The 24,907-nt window shown below is 49.3% G+C and overlaps 2 protein-coding genes and 1 non-coding gene across 5 annotated transcripts; all 3 read left to right on the top strand.

The window, feature by feature from the left end:
- Positions 1 to 356: 356 nt before the first annotated feature.
- On the top strand, positions 357 to 6,138 carry LOC125744363 (ubiquitin-conjugating enzyme E2 variant 1-like). Its single transcript, XM_049016077.1, has 4 exons — positions 357 to 484; positions 2,313 to 2,461; positions 4,129 to 4,254; positions 5,647 to 6,138. Exons 1-4 carry the CDS (start codon positions 427 to 429, stop codon positions 5,791 to 5,793), a joined length of 480 nt encoding a protein of 159 aa, XP_048872034.1. The 5' UTR covers positions 357 to 426; the 3' UTR covers positions 5,794 to 6,138.
- LOC125745573 (U6atac minor spliceosomal RNA) lies at positions 3,269 to 3,391 on the top strand. The gene has a single exon (XR_007398710.1). It is a non-coding gene; the product is annotated as a U6atac minor spliceosomal RNA (small nuclear RNA).
- Positions 6,139 to 8,171: 2,033 nt separating the features above from the next.
- slc52a3 (solute carrier family 52 member 3) lies at positions 8,172 to 15,223 on the top strand. Of its 3 annotated transcripts, none has more exons than XM_049016073.1 (4): positions 8,172 to 8,331; positions 11,278 to 12,353; positions 12,817 to 12,940; positions 13,426 to 15,223. In XM_049016073.1, the coding sequence occupies exons 2-4, from the start codon at positions 11,356 to 11,358 to the stop codon at positions 13,636 to 13,638; spliced, it is 1,335 nt and encodes a 444-aa protein (XP_048872030.1). In that variant the 5' UTR covers positions 8,172 to 8,331; positions 11,278 to 11,355; the 3' UTR covers positions 13,639 to 15,223. The 3 variants fall into 3 exon arrangements, with proteins under 3 accessions (XP_048872030.1, XP_048872031.1, XP_048872029.1); XM_049016074.1 differs by having other exon boundaries at positions 8,172 to 8,667; XM_049016072.1 differs by having other exon boundaries at positions 8,172 to 12,353.
- The last annotated feature ends 9,684 nt before the right edge of the window (positions 15,224 to 24,907 follow it).

The raw sequence follows: 24,907 nt of genomic DNA, 5'->3' as shown, positions 1-24,907 counted from the left end.
CTCTGCTGCTTCGTATAAATACCATCAAACCGCAAGAAAAGCAAACAAGAGCATTTCTGGTAAAAATCAAAACAGAATTTTCACTCAAAGCACATGTCATCTTGCTTTGGACATATTAGGCCTACTGTGCAGAAAACCATGCTTAAAAGTTGAGGGTAAAAGAGAAAGAGACCAACCAACAACAGGATGGATGGTCAGTCATCATAACAATGAATATGCCTTTGCAAAGCCTGAAAAACCAGACAGAAGACAGGACAATCTGGAGGAATGCTGTTTATCTGGTCATCAGGAATGTATAAGAACACTGTTATTGTTAATTCCCCCGCTAGCACTACTGCTGCTGTAGTGACTGTAACTGTGAATACTAGGAGCACGCAGCAGGGTTAACAGGCTCGGTTAGTGCACGCCGCGGGGCCGTGCCCGGGCATGGGAGCGTGCGCGTTCCCGCTACAGAGCGACAAGATGGCGGTCGCCGCCGGATCAGGTAAACCTAAGTCCCACTAACAAAAGATAATTACACATCACGGCGCGGTGAGACTAGAGCATCTTTTGGCTCCCTTTCGTGTAGGATCCGAGACGGCAACTTCCCTTTTCGACCCCCGGTGCGGCTACGGCGAAGGCGGGGGGCGTTTGCCGTGTTTTTTTCCGGCGCATATCTTGACAGCGTCCAGGGTTCGGACGCTGTTTGATAGCCCTGGGCTTTGTGCCGCGGCGTAGTTGAACGGTCGGCGATGCGGGAAATCGCGTCTGTGCATCCTTTCAGATGCTTTTCCAGTTAGCCTGACTCGTTATCTCGGCGTATCGATGGCCCGCGCCGCGTCATCCGTGTGCAGTATTATGGACGCCGTGCCAGCCTGCAGAACCGGCTCCCCCTAACCCTACGGTTTGGTGATCTGAGACTGGGACTAAGTGCCCGGGTATAACCGGATCCCCGAAATTAGAAATCGCCCAGTCTGCAATCAAAGGCTCCACTCGGATGATCCCTGATCGCAGCCTCCAGGTCTGGCCTGCCGGGATCCCGGATCCCTGTTTTCGTCCCCCTGGGTCTGGCTGATCAGGGCTGCGTTAACAGAGCAATCATCAGTGAGGCTGATTTTAGGTATATGCGCGGATCGTTATAAATATCGGCGATCAGCTACGATAAAGCAGCCCGTGTCTAATATGCGGCCGCCTGTCCGCTTGCATGTTATGCGCTGCGTGCAGGGCCGGTCTATAGGCGGCCGCCTAGGGCGCAAAACTTCTGAGGGGGCGCCGACTTGCTAGCTAATTTCACTTTGCCTCGGACTGTGGGGCGCCATCGTCGATTTTGGCCTAGGGCGCCACATTGGCTTTGACCGGCAGTGGCTGCGTGTTTTTGTTATATTTACAGCCGCATACATTACAACACTTCCTTTATTCATTTACACTTTCTAATAAGTTCAGTTGCAGGGTTTTCAGATCCGTCACCTGTATCATAAGGTGCCCAATATTTTAAGTGTGCCAATATTTTAAGTAGCCAGAATGGAGTGTAAACTACAATGTATAAACCCCCTTCAGCTGGTGTTTTTGTCATTTCACAATGTGTGTATATGGTCAGTGAATAATCAAATGCAATAAGCAATAATATTTTAAGTGCTTTGTGTCAGTACCTACCTCAGAAAATGTTGTCTCTTTGCTATTTGTACTAGTTTATCCTTTATGGGAAGTATATAAAAGCATTTTCTTTACAGTTTATATGTTTTGTGCCAGTATTTCTCAAAACAGTCCTCGCGGTACCCCAGATGGTCCACATTTTTGCTTCCTCCCAGCTCTCAGGGAATTGGGAGGGAACAGAAATGCGAGCCGTCTGGGGTCTCCAAGGATTGATTTGAGAAATACTGCTGTATAATATCTCTTTTGCAGAGGATGAATAAGTTACTCCCTTGTCTTCTGTGTTTGAGATACATTAATATTTCTAACATGATAGTGCTACCGCTGTCAGGAAAATAAGTTGTATGTTTTTGTGCAAAACCATGTGGATGTTGTTAAGGTACTGCTGTATTTAGTAAATATTATTCTGTGCAGTAATTAGTGTACCTGCCAGAAGGCACTGAGATTAACGCTCTTTGAACCAAACTCACTGAACCCTGAACAGCAATACTCTCCTGCTCTGTGGCGACTCTCGCTCCCACTCATCCATGAACATTTGTGATCCCTTTAGATGTGGGCCCTGTAGCCCCCCTCCTTAGAAGCAGATGTCTCTTGTCCTTGGTGCTTTGGGGGGGGGGGTCAGGGTGGCACAGATAGGGACGCCGCCCAAAACACCCTCTACATGTTTTCTCGTGTGTCTGCAGGCGTGAAGGTTCCTCGTAACTTTCGGCTGCTGGAGGAGTTGGAGGAGGGTCAGAAGGGGGTGGGAGATGGAACGGTGAGCTGGGGGCTCGAGGATGACGAGGACATGACCCTCACACGCTGGAGAGGGATGATCATAGGGCCCCCCAGGGTGAGTCTCTTACTGTGTTTTATTACCGTAACAGAGGTGATGTCCACATGCCGCCAGGCGCTTCCCCCCCTGGGTGCCCTGCTGCTGCGATAGATGGATGTACAGATCAAGTCAAGTGAGCTTTACTGTCATACCATGTATACACAGGTATACATTAGCGCTTCCTGGACCACAGCACAGCATACAATAGCACTGGGGGGGGGATCACAATACTAAACGTTCAAAAACACAGGGCAGTTAGAAGAAGGGGGCTAGACACATGGGTTCATATACATGCTGCGATGTGTGTTAGCAATAAGCGGTATAGCGGCAGCCTATCACAATGGAATAAACAGATAATAATAATTGATATATTTACATATAGTAATATTCTTTATTTATAATAACAGCAGCTTAACTGAATGGGATAAACCGATGAACGATAATTTATATATACTATTAATTATATACAACCAGGGATTGACATAACTGGTACGCATTCACCTTTAAAAGTGATCGATTGTTGTAACAGCGCGAATGCGTACCTGTTTTATGTACATTTGCACCGACATGAGAAGAAATTGTCTGGCCACGTATCTCTTTTAAAGGTGAATGCGTACTTGCGTACCAGTTATGTCAATCCCTGTATATAATAATTATTATTATATAACAGAAGCCTAAAAGAGAGGGATAATCAGATGGATGGTGTTCCGTTTAGCTAGAGTAATATGCCTAATTGCTACACTGGTATGGTCACAGATCTGGAAAGGCCTCATTGAGCTTACCTCCATGTTAGTACTCTGCCTCTGTATAAATGTATGTATAAGTTTGTTGTATGACAGGAGAGGAGGTTAGCGCCTTCCTCGACAGGGACGCCAGGGGTCCTGCTGGCCTTCCGCCCACATGTGGTTAAGTCGTTGCTGCCTACTTGGGATCTCACATCAGTATTTTGGGTAGTGAGTGACTCTCTAGGTTTGGGGCCTGTGCAAGTGTCCAGAAGATCACTGAGATCCTGTGGCCGTCTGCGTTATGTCACCATGAGGTCCGCGAGTGCGACCCCTGACTCCTACTGGGGCCGACCCAGTGCTCAGACCCCAGGCTTTGCCCTTTCCTGTGTGTCTCATAGAAGGGTAGGGTGGGATATGTGAAAATCAAAACCAAATTCCTATATTCTTGTACATATGCTTGTACAAATGGCAAATAACATGCATGTTATCCATTACTGTCTTCTCACTTAAATATTCAATTTTAGATTTTTTATTAAGGACAAATATTGTTTCTGTATTTCTCCATGCTTTGTGTTTTTGCATTCTGCTCAGTTTTCTGGTTGTAGAGAAGTTTCTAGGGTACGTTCGCCTCGCTTTCTGTCTGGGATCTCTGTGCGTTTCCTTCCCAGAAGACGGCGGGGATCATGCATTTCACGGGTCGGAGCGTGCGGAGACGAGGTGACAGGCTCTCTGAGAGCTGAGCGAGGCGTTTGCCGCTCTGCTCTTCAGTCATTCTGTTCTGCAGGGCAGGAGCGATTGTTCACCACGCTCTGCTGTCTTCTTTATGCTGTGGGCACGTCTCCACTGAGATGGCCCCCCCCTGCCCTTGCCTTCTCGCCGGTTCCCGTCGCCTGTGACTCGGTCGGCGATAGGCCTGTGTTCCCTGGGTGACACAGTTTGTCTGTGCTCTTCTACTCCCAGACCATCTATGAGAACAGGATGTACAGCCTACAGGTGGAGTGTGGCCCCAGGTACCCAGAGACTCCTCCCTTCGTCAGATTTGTGACGAAGATCAACTTGAACGGCGTGCATACCTCGAACGGCGTGGTGAGTGTCCTCCGAGCAGCGCTGAGGTCATCGCCTGCTATCCCCCTGCAATGGGGCTCCCCCCCCCATAATCTCCGTAATGCGGAGTTTTTGCAGAGTGCTCATTCACAATCTGCTGGCTTTTTGGCTGCTCTCGGAAGGATGCGTGTACTTAATCCTTTTCCCCACCAAATTCTTATTTCAGACACTGTTCATTACCCCATGGAACTAATCCAGTATTTTATAAAATATATATTAGTGCTCCTGTCCTGTGCGTCTCTATCCGTCTGGCCATCCCTCTGTCCGTCTTCCTAACTGTGCTGTCCTGTCTCTCTGTCCGTCTGTCATCCGTCTGCCTACCTGTGCTGCACTGTCCTGTCCTGTGCTGTCTTGCCAGTTTTGTGTATACGGTAGCGTTACTTTTTCTGGTTAATTGTAATAGCAAAATACAGTGTACGGAATTTCCTTAGTGACAGGAAATGTTTCAGATTCCATACAGCCATACAGTTTTTTACTCAAAAACTTAAAGGGACAGTTCACCCCAAAACTGCAAAAAGATATTTTACATGCAGCGACTGTTTTTTTTTCTACCAAACTCTATACACCAATGATATTATCGCATTCTGTTCTGTAGAAGAAAACAGTTCCTAAATTAAACTTAACTCACTACAAATTCTGTCAACTATCTTCAGTAACTGGGTCATGATTTCTAGTAAGAGACATTGCTGTTGGACTTTTTAAATGTATTCTGGCACTTTAATCACCACAGAAAGGATGCCATTCACTCCCATTATATTCGAAAGAAGCCCGACATTTCTACGGCTCCGCAACTAGGCAACTCCCAGTACAACAACCGAGATGGATAGATAACACTAACACAGATATTTTTTTTCGGTTTTAGGGTGAACCCCTAGGGTAACCCTGTACAATATTAAAACATAAAACATAGCAAGGCAGTGCATGTAAATGTTTGCCTTTGAAAACTGTGTGAAAGCATCCTTAGATTATGGTATTTTGTGAATTTTGTTTTCCTAATTTACAGCACGGTTTAATTTTAAATGCCTGTTGGTGCAGGGCAGATGTTGTGTGGTTTATTTATCTTGGTCACGACTCACCCTGTCTGCAGTCAAACGGCCCTCCCCCACATCAGGCCTGTTTGTGCTGTACAGTGTCTGTGGGGATGGATGTGCAGAGCTGATGTGCATGAGGGGTACTGAGGATGCTGGGACAGGTCATGTGATTGTGCAGTTGTCCCGGCTCGCACTAGGGGCAGTGAGGATTGGGGCGTTTTGTCATTTAATGGTCTGTCGATGGGCGGGTCAGTGATGGAGGTGTGGTAGCTCGGCTTGTGGCTTTGGCACGGGGGGTTTCCTGCATGGGGGGGTCGCTGATGGTGCTCTGGCCTGCCCCCAGGTGGACACGCGGGCGGTGTCGGCCCTGGCCAAATGGCAGAACTCGTACAGCATCCGCGTCGTGCTGCAGGAGCTGCGACGACTCATGATGTGCAAGGAGAACATGAAGCTGCCGCAGCCCCCAGAGGGACAGATCTACAGCAACTAGACCCCCCCCCCCCCCTTCACCGCTCCGCTGCTTTTCTCTCTGTCCCTCCCCATCCATCTCTCCAGCATTCACTCCATCCAGCCCCGCGACCTCAGCGGCACACACCGGCAGCAATGCCCCCCCGCACAGCTGCAGGCCTCTTACCTCGGAGACTGTAGGAGCCCCCTCCCCCCTCCACCCCCCCCCATCTCTGGAGCTCCCTCTGGACCTCAGAGACCATGAAGACGACGGCTACGGCCCAGACCTGACCATTCGAATACTGTACATCTTACTAATCTTTTTTTATTATTATTATTTGTTATAAATGCAGATTGTACAATAACATAAATAATCTTATTGAGTGCACTGCTGAGTGTGAAGTATTATTCTTTCTAGCCCGGGGGGAGAGTGTTCACTGATGGAATTACTTTTAGATTAAGAATTAAGGAGCAGACTAGAGTTTCCCAGTCTGGTCCTTGGGGACCCAGAGATAGTCCACATTTTTGCTCCCTACCAGATGCTGGGAGGAATTAAAAATGTGCAGGGAGCTCAGAGGGAGCAAAAACATGCAACAACTTTGGGTCCCTGAGGACCGCATTGGGAAACTCTGGTCTACTCCTTAGTCCTTGGTCCAGACTGGGTGATGAGTGCCGGAGGTTGGCTAGGATGAAAATGAACAGCAAATCAAAACGAGTGCCAGTCTGCTGATGCTTCACCTGTCCTGGTTAGAGCATCTCTTAGGTTAAACAGCGGTAACGGGGTTGTTCGATGTCTTCAGGCGACTGATTGTGCCTCTTGCTTTCTTTAGTGTTGATCAAATGTTGGCATTTTGTACCTTGAAGCTATTTTGTATCTGATAATATTTGAGACATACTGCTTTGGAAAAAAATTTATTTTGGGACGGCGTATTTAACAATTGCTATTTTTGCTTGCATTGTGTGTACCCAGTTATACCTTGGGGTCATTTTATTTATGAGTGTTCCGCTACTGGGTGGTGGAACCCCGTCCGGTCCTGTAGGCCGGTGGAGTGTTCCGCTACTGGGTGGTGGAACCCGAACCCCGTCCGGTTCTGAAGGGTGGTGGAGTGTTCCGCTATGGTTGGTGGAACCCCGTCCGGTTCTGAAGGGCGGTGGGCAGTTCTGGTGCTGTGAGGTGGCACTGATATCCATGTGATCTGGAGCAGATCGGGGCCTGTGAGTCACATTCGCCACTGTTTCGTGGCATTTTAGAATAATGGTCGGCACAGTGAGTTTGTTTAGCGCTGCGTTTTTGTGTAGTTTATCGTGTCACATTTCACCTTGTTTCTTTCGGACTGTTAACTAGGCTGTTGGCCCAGATGGCAAGTAAACTGTCTCGGGTTTTAATCCACACAGCTTGCGGTGTGACTTCCTTTCTGTTTGTCGACCTCAGTCATACAGTCCCTCGTGATGTTGTGTGTTTTGTGAGGAACATTTGTCATAGCTGCTGCTGCAGGGGTCTGAGCAAACCCCCCCCATTTTGGTGAGTTGGTAGCTCCCAAGGGAGGGCACAGTTGTATGGAAACCACGTATGTCATGCGGCCCGCCTGCCTGCTATCGGTAACTGCCCCGCAATGGCAGATTGAACCTTCACCCAGTAACACCGCCTGCTCCTCGGTGAGCACGGGACTGTATCGCCTGTAGCTGCTGGTCTTGTGTAACCGGCAGCGCTGCTCAAACATGACTGATCAGCTGACTCAGCCCTTTCCTGTCTCTGCCCTGCCTTTCCTTTGGTTAACCAAAAGTCTCGCGCATCATTACGGCTACGTATGCTTCTCCTTTCCGTGTTTCCTATAGACTTTTAAGGTGCTTATTAGCTTGTAATCAACCCACTATCATGGCTGTCAACATTCAACATTGAGGGTTTTCATTCTATCATAAAGTCGCTCCAGATGAGGTGAGGGTCAGCAGGTCTGTCCCTAGGGGAGGTGAACCTTTCCAGGTAGGTCCGGGCCGCTCTGCACCCCTGCCTCTGAATCCACGATTGTGGCCACACCCAGACCCATCAGGGTTACTGTTTGACAAATGAGTCACAGTATCATTTTGTACTTGGGCTGTAGGATACAATCTGTACCGTTAGCCTTGAGCAAAAGTGGCTCGCGGACGTTCCTGCTCTTCGTGACGGATATGGACGCTTGTTGTTTTTATCCCCCGACCTCGTGCGAGAACACACTCCTTCCACTGTCCTGACCTCAATTGCCGTCACGCCGCGACTGATGTGATCTGATCATGCGTTTTCACAAAGGGGCCGTTTTAAACTAGCTATCGACCTTGAAGGGCCACGTACACATTCCCTTGCCTCTTATTGAAGAGTGGGGGGAGGGGAGGATAAGACTCACCACCCCCCCCCCCCACCCCCCCTCTGGCCGGAATGCGTGGTACGGCTGAAGTTCAGGCCGTCCCTCAGTGGGGAGGTTCTCACTGCCAGGGTGGACTCTGGACCAGAGAGTACAGGACAGTCTATTCATTGGCAGGTCCAGAACACAGGTGACAAAACGGAGGGTCTCTCTCACTCATGGACAGCCGGGGTTGCCACATGTCGGTGAGTACGGGGACGGTCATTGCGGGCAGGAGGGTGGCTCTCCGCTCCAGCCACGTGATGGTTCAGATCAGCAGATTTTGGAAACGTCATACCTTGCTGCATGACGCAGCACGTGTGGTAGATTGCAGTCATTTCAGCTCATTCCGACACCAAAATAAGCTGATCATGGTGAAAGTCATGGTACAGTACATTACACTGCTGGATCCCAGTCCCCTGGGCTTTTGCATACAGCTGAGCTCCCAGCTAAATATATCTGACTGAGCTGATGACTGCATTCAGACCACAACCTGCCGTTATTATTCATGACTTTTCAAACTTTGTGCCAGCAAGTTTAAGGTGAGTGACTGGCAATGGTTGCAAATTCACTGTGCTCAATGAGATGTTAAACAGATTTATGGCAAATTCTCCCAGAATGCCTTACCTTATAACCACAAACAGGGGAGAAATCTGCAAAAGCTGAGCCAAATTAATTAATTGGAGAGAATAAATAGGCTATAAAACCTCTGTAAATTTCATCTTTCTTGGGTAGTATTAAAATGCAGAATAATTGTTCAGATACTAAATTGCCTGTAGGAGTGCATGTGAGAGTGAATGGTGTGTGAGTGTGCCCTGCGATGGGCTGGCCCCCCGTTCTGGGTTGTTCCCTGCCTCGTGCCCATAGCTTCCGGTTTGGAAAATGGATGTATAATTGTTCAGTTTTCCCATTCTGATTCTTTGGTTAAATACATAATATTTTCGCTACATGATTACTTGCACAAGTAGTGTTTAAATAATGCCTTAGAGTCAGCACTACCTACAGAAATGTAAACCATGCCTAAATATCAGAAGCAGCATCTAGGTCATTGTGACATTTAAGATCATAAACTTTCAGGCTTCTGCATTTACAGTCATGGTTTGGTTTTAGTCTCTCTGCTGTATGTTGAGTTTGACAGGCATCCAGTCAGACACACTTCTTTTATCGTACTGTATCCTTCACTGTGGACGCTGAGTGGTTGGGCTCAGGGTCACCCGGACCTACCTAAGCGCGTGTGGTACATATGAAGTACCTAGTAGCTCCAGAGCTGCCTTCAGGTCCAATTCAGACCTGAAGCAGGCTGTGGAGAAGCAGCTCCAACGCGACAGAGGTATCAAAACTAATTTATTCCTTTATTTGTCTTCATAATAAATCCCTGAAACAATATTCCACATACCTGGGCTTTTGGTCAACAGAGAGGAGCCAGAACAGTTCAAGTAATCCTGCTGCTCATCTACCTTTGCTAACAGTTTAACTCCAGTAAACCGCAGCCTGGAGAAACCTTTTCTCAAATGCAGTTTAGCACTATATGCTATGAATTGTAAGCTTCCTATTTAATGCTGAATTGAAAACCAATAGTAGTTAAGATGGGATCCAAACTCAGCTGGTCAACGTGCTTTTTGTTATGGATCAACCTAGGTCTGTGAACTGATAGTATCAATCCTCTGAAAATGTAGTAAGGATGGGCATTTCAGACAGAATTACTAGCTGAATTGTTGTTATTCAACAAATGAACCCTTATTTTATTAACCCTGTCCTGCCCCACGTCAACCACACACAGAGAAAAACATATATACTGCATAAATATCAAAATATGTCTTTCCATAAAAGAGATATTGCTCATCGCTGTAAAAGTATAACGTAGAATACTAAAAGTAGCTTGAATAAATTAAACAAACCGAACATGTAGCTCAAGTACAGTAACATACAGAAACGTTTAATGTTCTGATGCCTTAGGCACTTATTGTGAATGGTAATTTCTTTATTTTTAAAACAAATCTAACCATGCTTCTCTGTCTTAGAAAGCACTCAAAAACAAAAAAGGGCTCAATGATACTGGGGAAAATTCACAGAGATCTGAAAAGTGATAAATATCGCAATAGGACTTTTTAGTGGAAAGGGAAGCCAGTAGTTCAGTCACAATTTGGTGAAGTCTAACAACTAAATTATGAGACATGAATGATCAAATACATTGGTAGGGGCAGCAGCGTGTGGCTCAGTGGGCTAAGCCTGTGTCCTTGTAATCAGAAGGTCTCAGGTTCGAACCCAGCCTCAGCACGTCTGCAGGTCCTTGAGCAAGACCCTTAACCCCCAGCTCCCTGGGCGCCGCTATGGGTGGCTGCCCTTCGCGGTCAACTTACTCCACAAAGAGCAAGTTGAGGGAGGCATAAAGATAATTTCCTACAGGGGATCAATAAAGTATCAATTAGTGAAGCCACGAGTTCTTCCAACACACAAAGCAGTGCAGACAAATCACTTACTTTTCCTCAATATTATTTCTATGGAATCCCAAATACAGCAGAAGATGAAGAGCTATTGGTCTCAAGTACTTGTTCATATTTTTCTACTCCTCACTTGTTTTTGTTAAATTTCTCACAAATGTGCCACGTTGTCCATGAATGAGCAAGGATGAAAAGGATTATGATTGGCTCAGAGATCATATCAGAACTGCAAAGCTGTTTTGTTTCCTATGATAGATTATGATCAACAAAATGTATTTTCTTAACCCAGATGACTACCGCAGCCCTTGTGATGTAACAACTGCACGTGCGTAGCAAGCTGATCGATATTAACATTGCACCTCCTTTGAAATTAAACCTTTCTCATTTCTGCAAAACATTCAAAGTAATCCTGACGCTGAGATTAAGTTAAACTGAAGAGGTAGCAAAAATCTGGTAGCATACAAAAAGAGAGCTGAGAGGGAGCAAAAACAAACTGTCTGAGGGTCCCCGAACTATAATCTTGGTTAATATATAACATTTGGATAACTTTGGTTAATGGATCTGTGTTAATTTATTCTGAATATTAGCCTGAATGGGGACATCCTCTATTTCCAGCTGCGAGAGCAGTTAGCATTGTCTGAATAAAATACCTGCCACCGGTGGACTGTTATTTGTCTTCATTCCATGTGTCTACCTGTGCTGTTCTTTTAGGAAACGGTGACGGATGCCTTTTAGGGAAGCTGTTTGCGTGAGATATTAGTGAGGGTTCAGCAGCTTAATCGCTCAACCATGGTCCTGCTGATCCACCTGCTTGCCTGCACCTTCGGACTGGGTTCCTGGGTTGCCATCAACGGCTTGTGGGTGGAGCTACCGCTCATCGTCAACAGGCTGCCTGAGGGCTGGGACCTGCCATCCTATCTGACCGTCATCATCCAGCTGGCCAACGTGGGCCCCCTGCTGGTCACTCTCATGCACAAGTTCTGTCCTGGGAGCCTGAAGGAGCGACTCGTTATTTACGTCATTCTGGCCGTCGGAGTCGCGGCTTGCTTCCTGCTCCCCGCCTTCTGGACGAAGACCACGGTGATGCTCGGCTCGCCACACAGTACCGCCTTCCTCGTCATCACCTTCTTCCTGTCCCTGGTGGACTGCACCTCCTCGGTCACCTTCCTGCCTTTCATGATGCAGCTGCCGGCCAAGTACGTTACCACTTACTTCATTGGTGAGGGTCTTAGTGGCTTTGTGCCAGGGCTGGTGGCCCTCGCGCAGGGCGTGGGCATCGCCAAGTGCGTCAACGTCACCCTCTCCCCCAACAACACAGCCTCGAACACAAGCACCATCCAGACCCAGTACCTCCCTCCCAACTTCTCCACGGAGATCTTCTTCTTCTTCCTCGCTGCCATGATGGTCCTCAGCTTGGTCGCCTTTGTCCTCCTTAACCGGGTTCCAAGAACATGTGAACTTTCCAGAGAGAATCTTGCGGCCGAATCGGTGCTCTCTGTATCCGATGGCCTGAATAGCCCTGAGGTGCTGACAGCCCCAAGCAATGGTGTCCCTGCTGAACCAGGCCAGTCCTGGCTCTTGCTTCAGAAGCCGGGATACTCTGGGCACCAGTTTGCCTTCATTTACTTCCTGGTGATCTGGGCGAATGGGCTGACCAATGGCGTGCTGCCGTCAGTGCAGACGTACTCCTGCATGCCCTATGGGAACGTGGCCTATCACCTCTCTGCAGCCCTTGCAGCTATGGCCAACCCTGTAGCTTGTGTCATTGCCATGTTTCGCCCTAAAAGGTAAGATGTTTTTCATCCATACTTGCTTGTCCTATGCAGGGTCATGGGGATCTGAAGCCTATCCCAGAAGCTATGAACACAAGGTAAGGAATAATCCAGGATGGGGTGCCAACCCATCAGAGGCTACACTCACACACTATTTGGCAATGCAAATTCACCTTTTTTTATTCTTGGACTGTGAGGGGAAGTCAGTGAAAACCCCACAATGGAATGCGGAGAGAGCTGAGATAGAGACTGGAACCCTGAGGCAAAGCACTACCCACTGCACCACCGTATCACCACTACATATTTAATTCTCATCTTAAAAAAATATGGGATGGATGGATGGATTGATTCCCTGACTCATGTCCTGGGATAAGCTCCAGGCTCACAGCATTATGCAGGATTGAGAAGTTATTCACATGCTGTAAGTTTTGGGGTATCTTAGTGCCCTGACTACGCTGCTCCCTGTGCTGGACTCCAGGTCCCTGGTGTTCCTGGGCCTCCTGTGTCTACTGGGGACGGCCTTTGGTACAAACAACATGGCCATGGCTGCCCTCAGCCCCTGCCCCCCGCTCCAGGGCTCTGCGGCAGGAGAAGCCCTTATCGTGAGTGCATCATCCACACTTCCCAGTGCAAATGTTGCCTTGGGTCATCTGGGGCCACGGACATCCCACTGCTTTCAGATATTCTGAGAGTCTCCCACAAATCGACAGCAACTCCATGACACTCTCAAATGATGGTCATTCCACTATTCGGCAGCAGTAAAATCTGCTGGCAAGAGTTTAATCAAATATTTAAGTCAGAATAGTCTACAAATATTACCTGAGTCTAGAACTTAATTTTCCAATTGATTGCAAACGCTGGAGTTGTACAACGGAAAGTAGTAGAATATGAAAACAATAATAACTATGCTACCTATTTTTAGACGAACAGTCATAGGTCGTTGTACAGTGCATCAAAACTGCAGGTGTGTAGCGAAATATATGGACGGTTGCTTAACTTTTTGTACTTTGCTTACCTGAGATATTACCGATGCAGCTGTCTATTCATTGTTTTGCCTAATCTGTCTGTTTCACTCGGCACCCCGCAGGTGTTATCCTGGGTCCTCTTCGTGGGGGCGCTGTCCTACGTGAAGGTGATGCTGGGGGTGATTCTGCGCGATCACAGCCACAGCGCCCTCGTTTGGTGCGGGGCGGCAGTGCAGACCGGCTCATTGCTGGGTGCGCTCACCATGTTCCCGCTGGTCAATGTGTACCACGTGTTCCGCGCCGGGGATTTCTGCAGCATCAAGTGTCCCCCGTGAAGCCCATAAAAAAAACCCTGCAAGCATATTATGGGAGAAAGTTGTTGAAGTAACCACGGGCAATATTTATTGATTTTTTTTGTATCTCTTGCGTCTCTATCACCTTTCATCGATAATATAAGCAATGTCTGTTGGACCATATACCCGTAATTTTAGTTTTAAGCACCATCGCCACAGACAAACCTTATCGAGAAGCCGAGAGTAAACACTGCCTGAGGGTGACTTTTTCAGCTAAATATTCATTTTATAATATACAATCTGTTAATGTTTTAATTTTATGTACATTAACATTTAATATATGACTGTGAAACACTGTTTTTTATTCTGACGGCATGGTTTGTCTCAGAACCCTAAGCTGTTTGCGCTGAGAATTTGTAACGAATTTATGCGTCGTTCGTGTTGGTTGTTATTTCGACAAGCTAGCACTAGAGGGGGCGCCAGACCAAAGAAAACGCCAACGTCTGAACATCCACACATCGAGCTCCTGTAATGTGCCTTAGTGCCTTCTCAGTTCACTGACCTTCAAAATGAATTTAGTCGAGCAAAGCAAGAGGCGAGGAACTGAGCTTTTCCTGCTCGGGGTAATTTAACTCCAGTAATTGTATGACCGCGTTTGTTTTTTGGCTCCAGGATGAAGAATTTACTGGCCTAATCTTAAATTGCATGATAGAAAGATAATGTGAATAATATTCATTTTTATCGCAAATGTTCTGTCTGCCCATGCTAATATGTTAAATGCCTGTGAACAGTGGATATGTTAAATGCTAGTTATTTAATTCACTCGCTGGCGGTTAATGAATCAAATTCATTGTGACCCAACTAGCTCTGTGACCTAATGAAACCGTGTTTTCCTGCTCTAACTAATCTTATCGCGGTTTGGGGCTCTGATAGTCACCGCGGTTGTACGTGACTTTGTTGAATTCTTTGTTGGCGTTGCTTGGGAAAGTCGGGAATGGGTTGCATTGCATGGCGAACTTTGATTGCAGTTCCTGCAGAACCGCCATGTGACCCTGACGCTGCCTCGCAGTCTCTTTGTGTGGGAGCGTGGGTGTGTTTTTTTTTCCCTCCACCTCCATGCCACCCCGCTCCGTTTCCGCGTCGGCGGGTTGGGGGCGCCTCGGCGTAGCCAGTGGGGGCCGCACGCATATGGCCGCGCCTCCTGGCGGAACCGGACGGTGCCAGGGTTCCATGGGAAAGGGACTGTCCCCTCTCCAGTCCACAGCTGTCGCCTGCCCGCTCCCCCTCGCCTCGGACAGGCCAGGGGCAGGGCTGGGGTGGGGTTGTGGGGAGGTGAGGGCGCTAGGTCAGTCAAATACAAAGGAGGTGTCACGGCCCCAGGTTTGTGTTTGGAAACACTAATTAATCAAAGGCAGAAGGAGGTTCTGTCAGCTGCTGGATGGGGATGTGGTCACCAGAGAGCGCCCCCTGGATCTCCCCCTGCCTCCTGGATGTCCTTCTGGTTCTGAGGTCATTTGAGGAGCGTAGGATAGATGGAACCGCCCCAGCTGCTACCAAGAATGCAAAAGGCCATCAGGGGAGGGGGCTGCATTCTTATTAACCCCCTTACATGCAGACTGGGGGGGGGGGGGGGGGGTTCATCAGTTCAGGCGGGGGAGCACCTGTTACCCTGCAGCGCCTTTCCAAATAAAACTGTCCGGCAGCTTCTGAAATGTGACACAAAGACTCTGGGCCAGTTTTTACACCTGGGGCATTTCAGAATGAGCTCCATGGGGAACAGCGAGGACGCTTCACGAAATTCCGGCTCGGTGCTCCGTGTCCTGCTGCTCGATAGGCACACAGTCTTGCCTTTCTCATCCGCCGGGCTCCTGTTCCCGAATGAGCGGGATTCATGACCGAGCAAACGAGATTCGACTGTGAGATCCAACATAAAAGAATTTACTGGGGAGTGAATAGCGGTGGAGATTAATGATTGTAATCAGTATCATCTGACAGCAGCCTTTCTCCTTGGCCGTGAAAATACAAACTGTGTTCTTTTGTTGTTTATTTTTAACGTCTTATATTGTATCTAAGTTTGTTTATGTCCTGCGATGGTCTTTGATGGCTACCCCATTGTTGTCATACAAAGTGTGCATGTTGCTATAATTTTATCTGTGCCAGGAAGTGACAAGAGATGAACAGAGAGGATGCAAAAGTGATAAGTCCAGAAGTCTCCGGATATCACCCCGAGTACGGGAACGAACGGGGGGAAGAAACACCCGAATACCCGAACAAAACGACGGCTGGAATAATTAGCTCCATTCCGTAATTGGAGCACACCGGTCCGCATTGAAATGCAAAGCACCGGTTTGAGAGCTCGCCTCTCCTCCAATTTGTCAGATGGCCACTGCTCCTCCAGCTGGCCAGGAGGGGCCGTCACCACCTGGACACTCCCCCCCTACCCCCCACCCCACCCCCCTGCTCCTATGAGATCCTGCCACCGCCGCTCCGGTGCAGAGCTGGCCTGCAGTGCTGGGGAGAGGCCCATCTGCTCAGAGAAGGGGGGGGAACGGGGTAGGGGGAGGGCACCTCCGGGACACGGGCCCCTCCCGGCTGGGGCCCCGCTTGGCCAAATGAGCAATCTGGGGTGGCTGCTGTCAATCGAAACAAGATTAGCCTCATTTAACTGCCGTCCTGTGATAGAGAAGCCGCCCAGTCGTCACTCCTTCCTGGGTGTCCAGAGACTCACTCATCTCTAATCAATAATGCAGCCGTTCAGACGGAAGTAGTACATTGTTTTAGTCTATAATAAAATGCTTTACGGTTTCTGAGTGTTATTCTTTTCTTAATCATATCTACGATGTCTGTTTATCTAATGAAGGTAATCTGCTTTACCTGTATCCAGGACTGGAGATTAGTCATTTAAATGAATGGGAAGTACAAAGACTGAACACTAGCTTGCTGGATAGTTAAAAAAAAAAACTTGCACGTTGGACATTTGCTGAACTAGCAATTCCTGTTGGCTATTAGCAAAACTTCTGAAGTTCCACCCCTGCTTGTATCGTGTTTTTGTGCTTAGGCCAACGTGTAGATAGTAAGTAGGGCGTTTGCCAACTCGAACCAAAAAGCGGTGAGCAGAAAAATGCGCACAGAAGTTAACTGAAGTCAGTGAAATGGACGTAAACGTCCGTCTGGAGTGCTGAGCCAAACGTCACTTTTCAGAACTCGCTGGATGGTGGTGAAGTCCGAAATGTACCGGTGTAGTTCTGGCTGCACTGGCGGTCCACGGTTATGTAGAAGGTGCCAGATGTGTTTACTTACAGGTTTAAGTCACTAAGGTGTCCCGGTGCCCACGCCGGGGTGGCGGTGGGGGGGTGGGGGTCCCTGCAAGTAACATGTGTCACCGGCAGCTCGCCATCCGCCAGGCGCCTCTGATAACCGCCGCACCATGTGAAGTCCGGCTCTGATTTGAAATCGCTGTAGGTCAACACATACGAGCTTTAATGAACTGCTGCCGAGCCACCCCCCCCCAGGGGGAAATCAGTGCACGAACGTGGATGTTTCCTGCCTCTCATTGTCACAGGGGTCAGCGAGGTCAGCAAACACCGCCCCCCCCCACCATCCACTGGGAACTCTTTGTTATGCTGCTTTACAGTACCACATATGCGAAGGCCAATTATATAGGGGGGGGGGGGGCAAGTGTGCTATGCCCACGCACACTAATTACTACAGTTGCACGGCGGTGTGGTGGTCCATACGTGCTTGTCGGGCCCAGCAGTGGGGGTGGTAGGGGTCTGATGGGGGTGGCCCTCACTGCAGGGGCCTGGCTCTCGGGGTGTGAGGCCCCTCTCAGGGCTGCCGGCTGGGGTCTCAGGTTCTGATGGAAATATATTCCTCAGTAATTAAGATCCCCTTCGTCACTAGCCCCTGGATGAGCTTTTTGTTTACCCATGAACAGCTGCGAGACTCTCAAAGCCGTGATGCCTTTGTTATCTTGTCAGTGAGTCTTTTTTCGTGGGAGGGGGGACTCACTCCGTAGGCATAAGAATGGGACGTGGCGCGCCCCACCCTCTTCGCCCTGCCCGACCCCAACCGGTCCTTGAGTTGACCACAGTCGCTGCCCCCCTGTTGAACACCCCCAAGTGACACTGAGAAATCAGGACCCCCCCCCGGGGGCGTCCAGCTAGAAGCCAGTAGCGCTGTGAGACGAAGAGACATGAGTGGCTGGGGAGCGAAAGTGCGTGGAAAGGAATGGCTCACAGCGATCGCTAGGACTTGGCTGTGATTTCCAGCAGGTTCTGTGCTCTGTCTCTCTGACTGTGAAGTCTGGAGTAATTAGTCCCAGGAACGGGAGATGGGCGGATGGCGGCCACGGTAAAGAAACGATCTTTTGGGGCATATCAGTGACACATGAGCCCAGCAGGAAGTCATGTGGGCATCCAAGCATGTGCAGTTGAACAAGGGGGAACGGGGCGGCTTCTATGGGACGGCCGCAAGCGTTTGCTCCCTGATAAAAACACCGTTCCCGTCCCCCCCAGTGCGACTGCCTTCAGAGGAATCCTTTCTCTTTTCATCAGGGTACCATCCTGGCCCAGTAATTGGCACAGTTTGATTCATTCTAGGTTGTGGGTTTGAACGTGTAGCTTCTCCCTGCGTTTCCTTCCGGAGCCCAAAACAAGCAGAGAGGTGACCTGGTACCCCTGAATCATCTCACGCTCTGCGATGGATTAGCATCGTGTGCAGTGTGTCCCCCGCCTTGTTTCCTTTGCTTCCTGGGACAGGCTCCAGGCCTTTTGCGGTTTACGAACGCATATGTTTTTAAGGTCTTGGTAACTGATAGTTATTCGTGTGCTGAAGGTGATGCATTGGTTGTTCGCAGATCACATGAGTTGTTCTCATAGCTGCATGGTTGCTAGACCAACCGAGGTCAGAGGTCAGCCGGAAGGGCTGCCAAAGCCAAATTACCCTTTGGTTGGGACTTTATTATTCCACAGTTTAAGAGCAGGCATTTGTACAGCCGAGTGAATGAGGTCAGGAAGCCCTGCGCTTCTTAATACTGCCTCCTGCTGGCCGGGGAGCCGTGCACACTTTGTATGACATGGGTACCATGGTGAGTGAGGCTGGTACATCATGGCATCAGCAAGAAACCAGAGACTGGGAGGGACCGAATGGTAGTAAGGTTAGCGAGAGGGCAGTGCTAATCCTACCCAATGCTCTGTTGGTGCATGGGATTGGCGGCAAAACCAGCAGATTCACCCCTGCCCCAGCACATCCTAATCTCCGAACCCTCCACCCTGGAGCACATGGTCGCTGCACAGTCAGGTGTAACTGAACCACAGTGTGCCCACAAATACACAACGCTGCTCTAAGCGCCGCCTCTCCCTGAGTTGGTTTTCCCACCCGGCCAGGCAGGCACAGCTGCTGGAGGCAAGGTGGTGGGATTGGGGGTGGGGTGATGGGGGGGGGGGGTTTGGGGTCCTGGGTCTTTTGTGTGGGGTGCCAGTCAAGTGGAAAATGGTCCCTCTCCAGCAAGAGGCCACTTTAGAGAGCCATCATCCTTTCAAGAGGCCTTATAGCCCCTGACAGGCTCGATGTTAACCAGGGAAGGATGAGGATGGGACAGGACCAGGGCGTGTTTACTGGCGGGGGGGGTGGGGGGAGGCAGCGGCCTGCTGGACTGGGACCAGCAACGCTCTGGTACTCTGTTGAGGATAACATCAAATGGCCCCAATGTGTTTCCCTTCACCTGCAAGCATTTGGGGGTGTGCACCTCGGATGTGGGAGGACATCCCCATACCTGTAGGGGGCGCTGTGTGATGCCATAAGCTCCTGGGATCATGAAGCTATCACAAAGAAAAGCCCAAGCGAGATTTCATTCAGCTCGTACAATATGCATAATCTCAAACGGGAGGTGGGTTGGGGGTGGCACACGTATGTACAGTGAAGTAGGCCTACTCTAAATTCTGTGGGGGGTGGGGTGGAGCCATGGGTCTGGAATATAGTCAGACAACAGGGTGGGAAACAGTGTTTGGACTGTACATAGTGTTTGGGACTGTACAGTGTTTGGTACTGTACACAGTGAATGGGACTGTATAGTGTTTCTGACTAGACCGTGGGACTGTACAGTGTTTGGTACTGTGTACAGTGTATGGGACTGTATAGTGTTTCTGACTAGACCGTGGGACTGTACAGTGTTTGGTACTGTGTACAGTGTATGGGATTGTACAGTGTTTCTGACTGTAGACTGTGGAACTGTACAGTGTTTGGTACTGTATACAGTGAATGGGACTGTACAGTGTTTCTGATTGTACACAGTGGGATTGTACAGTGTATGGACCAAATGCAGTGATTGAGACAGTACACGCTGTTTAGGGCTGTACAGTGTTTGGACTGTAGACAGTATTTGGAAATGTACACAGTCCTTGGGACTGCACAGTGTTTGGGACTGTATAGTGTCTTCAGTGGGTAAACGGCAGGGACTCGGGCTCACCCACAAAGTTCCTCGCCCAGCCCTGCTCTGCTAGTCACATGCTAATGCTGACCTTTCACGCTCTTGTGCTACAAATGCAGTTCCCCTAGTGCTTTATGCCAAACATCACTCGCTGCCATGTTTGGGCCAGGAGGGTGAATGATCATTCACTGGCTGCTTGAGGGCCATTTTCCTGGATGGTGTGGAAGGCTAATCTGTCCATTCATCCATCCATGCATCCATCCATCCTCCAGCCACTTATTCAGGTCAAAATTATTGGGGTGAGACCTGCAGCTTATACCAGACTGCACATGACACAACGACACAGGGATACACCCTGGATGGGATGTAGGTCCATTGTAGGGAACATACTCTCTCTCTCTCCCTCTCTCTCTCTCTCTCTCACACACACACACACACACACAAACACACACACACACACACACACACACAGTACAGGTACCTAAGAGATGCAGCAGGAACTTGCAGTCACTGCAGGAATCCTGTGTGACTAGGGGACAGTGGCAAACTCCCACAAGAGTTTACTGAAAAATATGTTTATACGTATGTGAATATTACACATAACCTTTCTAATTCAACAAACATAGGAGATTAGTCACAGAGACATATTTTTATAATGGCTGCTCTGAAATACTTAAGGCACATCGGCCTTTATAGAAATTCAGCTGGTGTTTTCATAGCCTACCCATGTGTACGGTAAACCCCTACCAATGATTCAAGATTCTTTATTGACCACATGCAACAGGTGCAGTAGAACGCTAAGTAATTCAGCCTCGCTCGGTTACTAAACACATCACAAAACAATACAGATGGTAAACAATACAGGACATACAAAATAATGCAGATGGTCCAAGACAGTACAGAACGATGCAAAAACGAGACAATATGTTGGTAATGCTAATACTAATACAGTGACCTCATGAATCAAGGACACGCCCATAATTGGGGCATGTGCAGACATGTCCAGGCCAATCAGGCAAGTCGCAGCCAGATTTGGCTCTGCCTCTGGCCTCCCAGCATGCCCACATGTTTCAGTGTGCCTGCGATGCTTGTGTGTCCGTGCGTGTCTGTGCGCGTCTGTGCCTGTCCGTGCGCGTGTTCCTGACGGGCATGCGAGCCGGTCCTGCCCCACATCCCCACGCCAGCGCCGCCGGTTCACGTTTCCTCCGGTCCAGTAACTGGCGTCTTAATTGGCAGGTAATTAAAACGCTGCTTAAATTTGCCCAGACCTTAATTAGCACAAACAAGCGGTATTAGGGCGGCCGCTGGAGGATCGTTACTGGGCCCCACTTCTGATGGGGGGGGGGGGAGACATAAATAATCCTGCTTTATTATCACAGAGGACAAACCCCGAGGACCATGTCTGTGGAGAGGGCGGCTAGGGGGAGCCTAGTGGAGCCGCTTTGCGCTAACGGCTACGTGTTTATCTTTCCTGACAGAATCATAGTCACTTCAGGAAATGTTACTGCATGGTCCTGAATCCCAAAGCAGGTCTGCGGGGTCTGTTTGACACGAGCCCCCGAATCCGCAAGCCGCTGGCGTCTTTTGCCAGCTAGCCGATGGCGCTACGCTTCCCCAGAGGGTTACAAATTAGCCTGCCAATTGCATGGTGTAGATCTCTGCACAGGCCTGAAGTGTCTGCCTAAACCTGGCCCAGGTCGTGACATTCAGGCCCGACCTAGCCCAAGCATAAATATTAGCGGAACTTCTCAGCTTAAGTCTGACTTAAAACCGATGGCAGCTTTCACAGTGTGATGTTGCGTTGGCTCAAACACGCTAACTCATACACACAATGAACACGTGGACTCGCTGTCTTACACGCAAATGTGACGTTTCAATAATATAACTAGGCAGTTAGCGTTACCAGATAGAATTGCTTACACAAATCAAGATTTTCCCCAACTGTCCGTAACTCTCAAAAGCTCACCCTATGCAATTTTATTCTTTATTTCCATGACAGGTATTTGCTAGCTATCAACATACGCTGACACTTGTGTGATGTATTTGCACCTCCTATGTTATATGCATTAGCACAACAAATGAATGCCATGATGCTACAGTGAGGCCGATACCGACCCAAACCCATCCACTGCATAAAAAAGTGGGTGGAGCCCAAATCTGCCATTGTGCCCCATTGGGCTTGCAGACCTGATGTGCAGAGTGTCATTTTCCACTGGATATTTGTTACTTGGGGGGGGGGGGGCAGGTGTGCAGGTGAGAGGGCATGGGGTCTGCAGTGGGGGCCCCACCTCTGGAATTAGCATTTTCCCGCTGAGTCCAATAACTTAGGTGATTGGGGCAGGAGAGTATGGCTAGTCACAATTCACAGATCCCACAATTTATTGGTTGGGGGGGGGTGGTTGTTGTTGTAATGGCAATGAAGAAAGTGCCCATTTGGATGCAGGCCGAGGGGCCGGCGTGTTCGGGCATGTTCAGGGAAACACAGCTGACCTTCAGAACCTTAACCTCTTTCTCAAAGTTTCACATGTGGTTCCGGTCTTTTTTTAATGCATGTCACCAAAAATTCATTTTTATGGTGGTGCTGAGTTTCGTGCCGTACATGTGTCGCTCTGCGAGCCAGGGGACGCCTTAACGGACGGAGCGTGTTAATGGAATTGTACCGTCAGACCGAATTTACTGCTTGCTGCTGCCATTATGGAACATTACAATGAGGAGAGAAAATGGCGGCATGTTACGCACTATGCTGTCGTGCTGCATTATGAAGATATATTACCGTTCTGTGACGGTAATTTACGATTTGATATCGATAACCTTGTGATTTAAATATTATTGAAAGTGCATTGTGGGAATTTGAGGTCCCCTCTGATGATCCATGTGTGAAATTTCAAAGCTTCTGCTAATCATCTGCTGCAATGGATCATCACAGTATGTGTGGACACTAAGAAGGAAAGTTAATAAGTTAATGACTTGTACTCAGACCCTCTGACGTGGTTATTCGGGAGACTTAAACACGGTTTTGCCTGTTACAGGGCAATTTGTGGCTTAGTGGATTTGGATGCTATACCTTTGGTCAGAAGGCTGCTGGTTCTAATCCCTGCATAAGCAAAGTGGTGTTACCATTGGGTCCCTGAGCAAGGCCCTTAACTGCTAATTACTCCAGGGACTGGCTGATCCTGCTTTCTCAAAATATATCATTGCTTTGAGTAAAAGTGTCTGATAATAAATTGAATGCAAATTTAATATGAGAAGTGACTGGTTCTGCATCAAAAGAAACAGGTTTTGCGTGTTAAAGATGGGGTAGCTGGAGGATGCAGTGCCTCATTGGGACCTGTCGCATTTTGTCTGCGTGTTTATTTACTGCGTTCCTGCCCCCACAGGACCCCTGGCCGCCTCCTTCTGGCAGGCATGCCGAGTCCCCAGGCATCCCGCCGACAGCCCTTGGTTTTATTTCGGCGTTTACACTAATTGACTTGAGCGAGCGACAGGGAGGTCCTCTGGTGCACACGTTTTGGGGAAAAATGTCATATGCTAAAGTCGACCTTCTCGCCGGCGCCCTCCAGAGCTAGCTAATCATAATAACACACGGGCCTCTCTGAGAGGGCTGCTGGCACCGTGAGGCTCTTGTGCATTAAACCTCACAGAGATCAGGACAATTTGGGAGTGCGTTGTTGGGTCGGGGGGGGGCTGAAAGGGCTGGGGGGTGGGGCATTTGGATGTACTCAGAAGAGGCGTGCTGTCAGGGAAGCTGCCAGCCCCTGCCCCCCCAAGACAGTCCTGACCGGCAGGCAGGCGAATGGCAGTGGAAAGCTCCTCGTTGTCTTAACCGGATGAATAATTCATCCCCCCTGGCCCCAGCATCTGGGCTAGTGCGAGTGCATCAACGGCACGGCCCCGCGTGGCCTGGTGGAGGAGGGGCCGCCGCGTCCAGGGCCTGACTCAGCACGCCTGGCTCTGTACCCCGGCTCTCCGGCAGTGCCCTTGGCTCCCGCTCTGGAGTCCTTCCACCTGACCGGCCTCTCGCACCTCACCTGGCTGCGCTCCCCGCCCCGCGCTTTCCGGAAGGGGGGCGGGGGCACTCCCGCCGCACGCTGGCAGGCCGTCCGTTCTGCCTGCAGGGGCTGGCAGGCCGTGCTGAGACTCCCGTGTCACGCCGTGGCTCCGGGGTGCTTCCTCAAGCCAGTGCGAAGTGACCCAGATCATCTTAATGAGGGGGACGTGGGAGGCCTCGCGCCCGGACTCCGCAGTGCCCTTTCCCTGGGCTGGACCGCTCTCTCCCAGTGCCTCTCCATCTCCCCCACACGCCCACTGTGACAGGGAGGGGTCATCCGTGCCAGGCCAGACACTCCCAATTCCCCAAAAATGCCCCACATGCCCATTCCCCCTGACGACCCCCACCTTCAGTTTCTTAAAGGCACAGGCGCATATATTTTTATAAACACCGTAGTGATGGACTGCAGTGCACTTGTCAAGTGCTTTAGGGCAATGTGATAGCACCTTGAAAATGGTGCATCAGTGGCGATTCTGGGATTTGTATAAGATGGGGGCATACATGGGGCCATAGTTCATATAGTGGAGCCAACCAAAAATATAGTTTGAATCTGTGAGTGACACGGCCGAGGGCAGTTTGGGGGCCAATCAGCTTGCAGCTGAGGCGAGTGTGACTATGGCCCGGTCGCTGTATGCACCCCCGGCAATGTAATAATGATACTGAATAATAATTACTCTCGTTGATAACAACAACAACAATAATAATAATAGTAATAAAAATGCTGCCCCTCAGCCTGTTGTAACCTCAGTGGACCAGTTTCTTTATTACGTCATATGACCTGTAGAGCTCCTCCCCCGCCCCCCCTAATTTAGTACTAATGGGCTTCCGGCTCC

Source organism: Brienomyrus brachyistius, chromosome 6 (assembly GCF_023856365.1).
Source record: "Brienomyrus brachyistius isolate T26 chromosome 6, BBRACH_0.4, whole genome shotgun sequence".
Taxonomy (NCBI): Eukaryota; Metazoa; Chordata; class Actinopteri; order Osteoglossiformes; family Mormyridae; genus Brienomyrus; species Brienomyrus brachyistius.
Note: the sequence above shows the minus strand (reverse complement) of the source record. Positions and strands in the feature narration are given on the sequence as shown.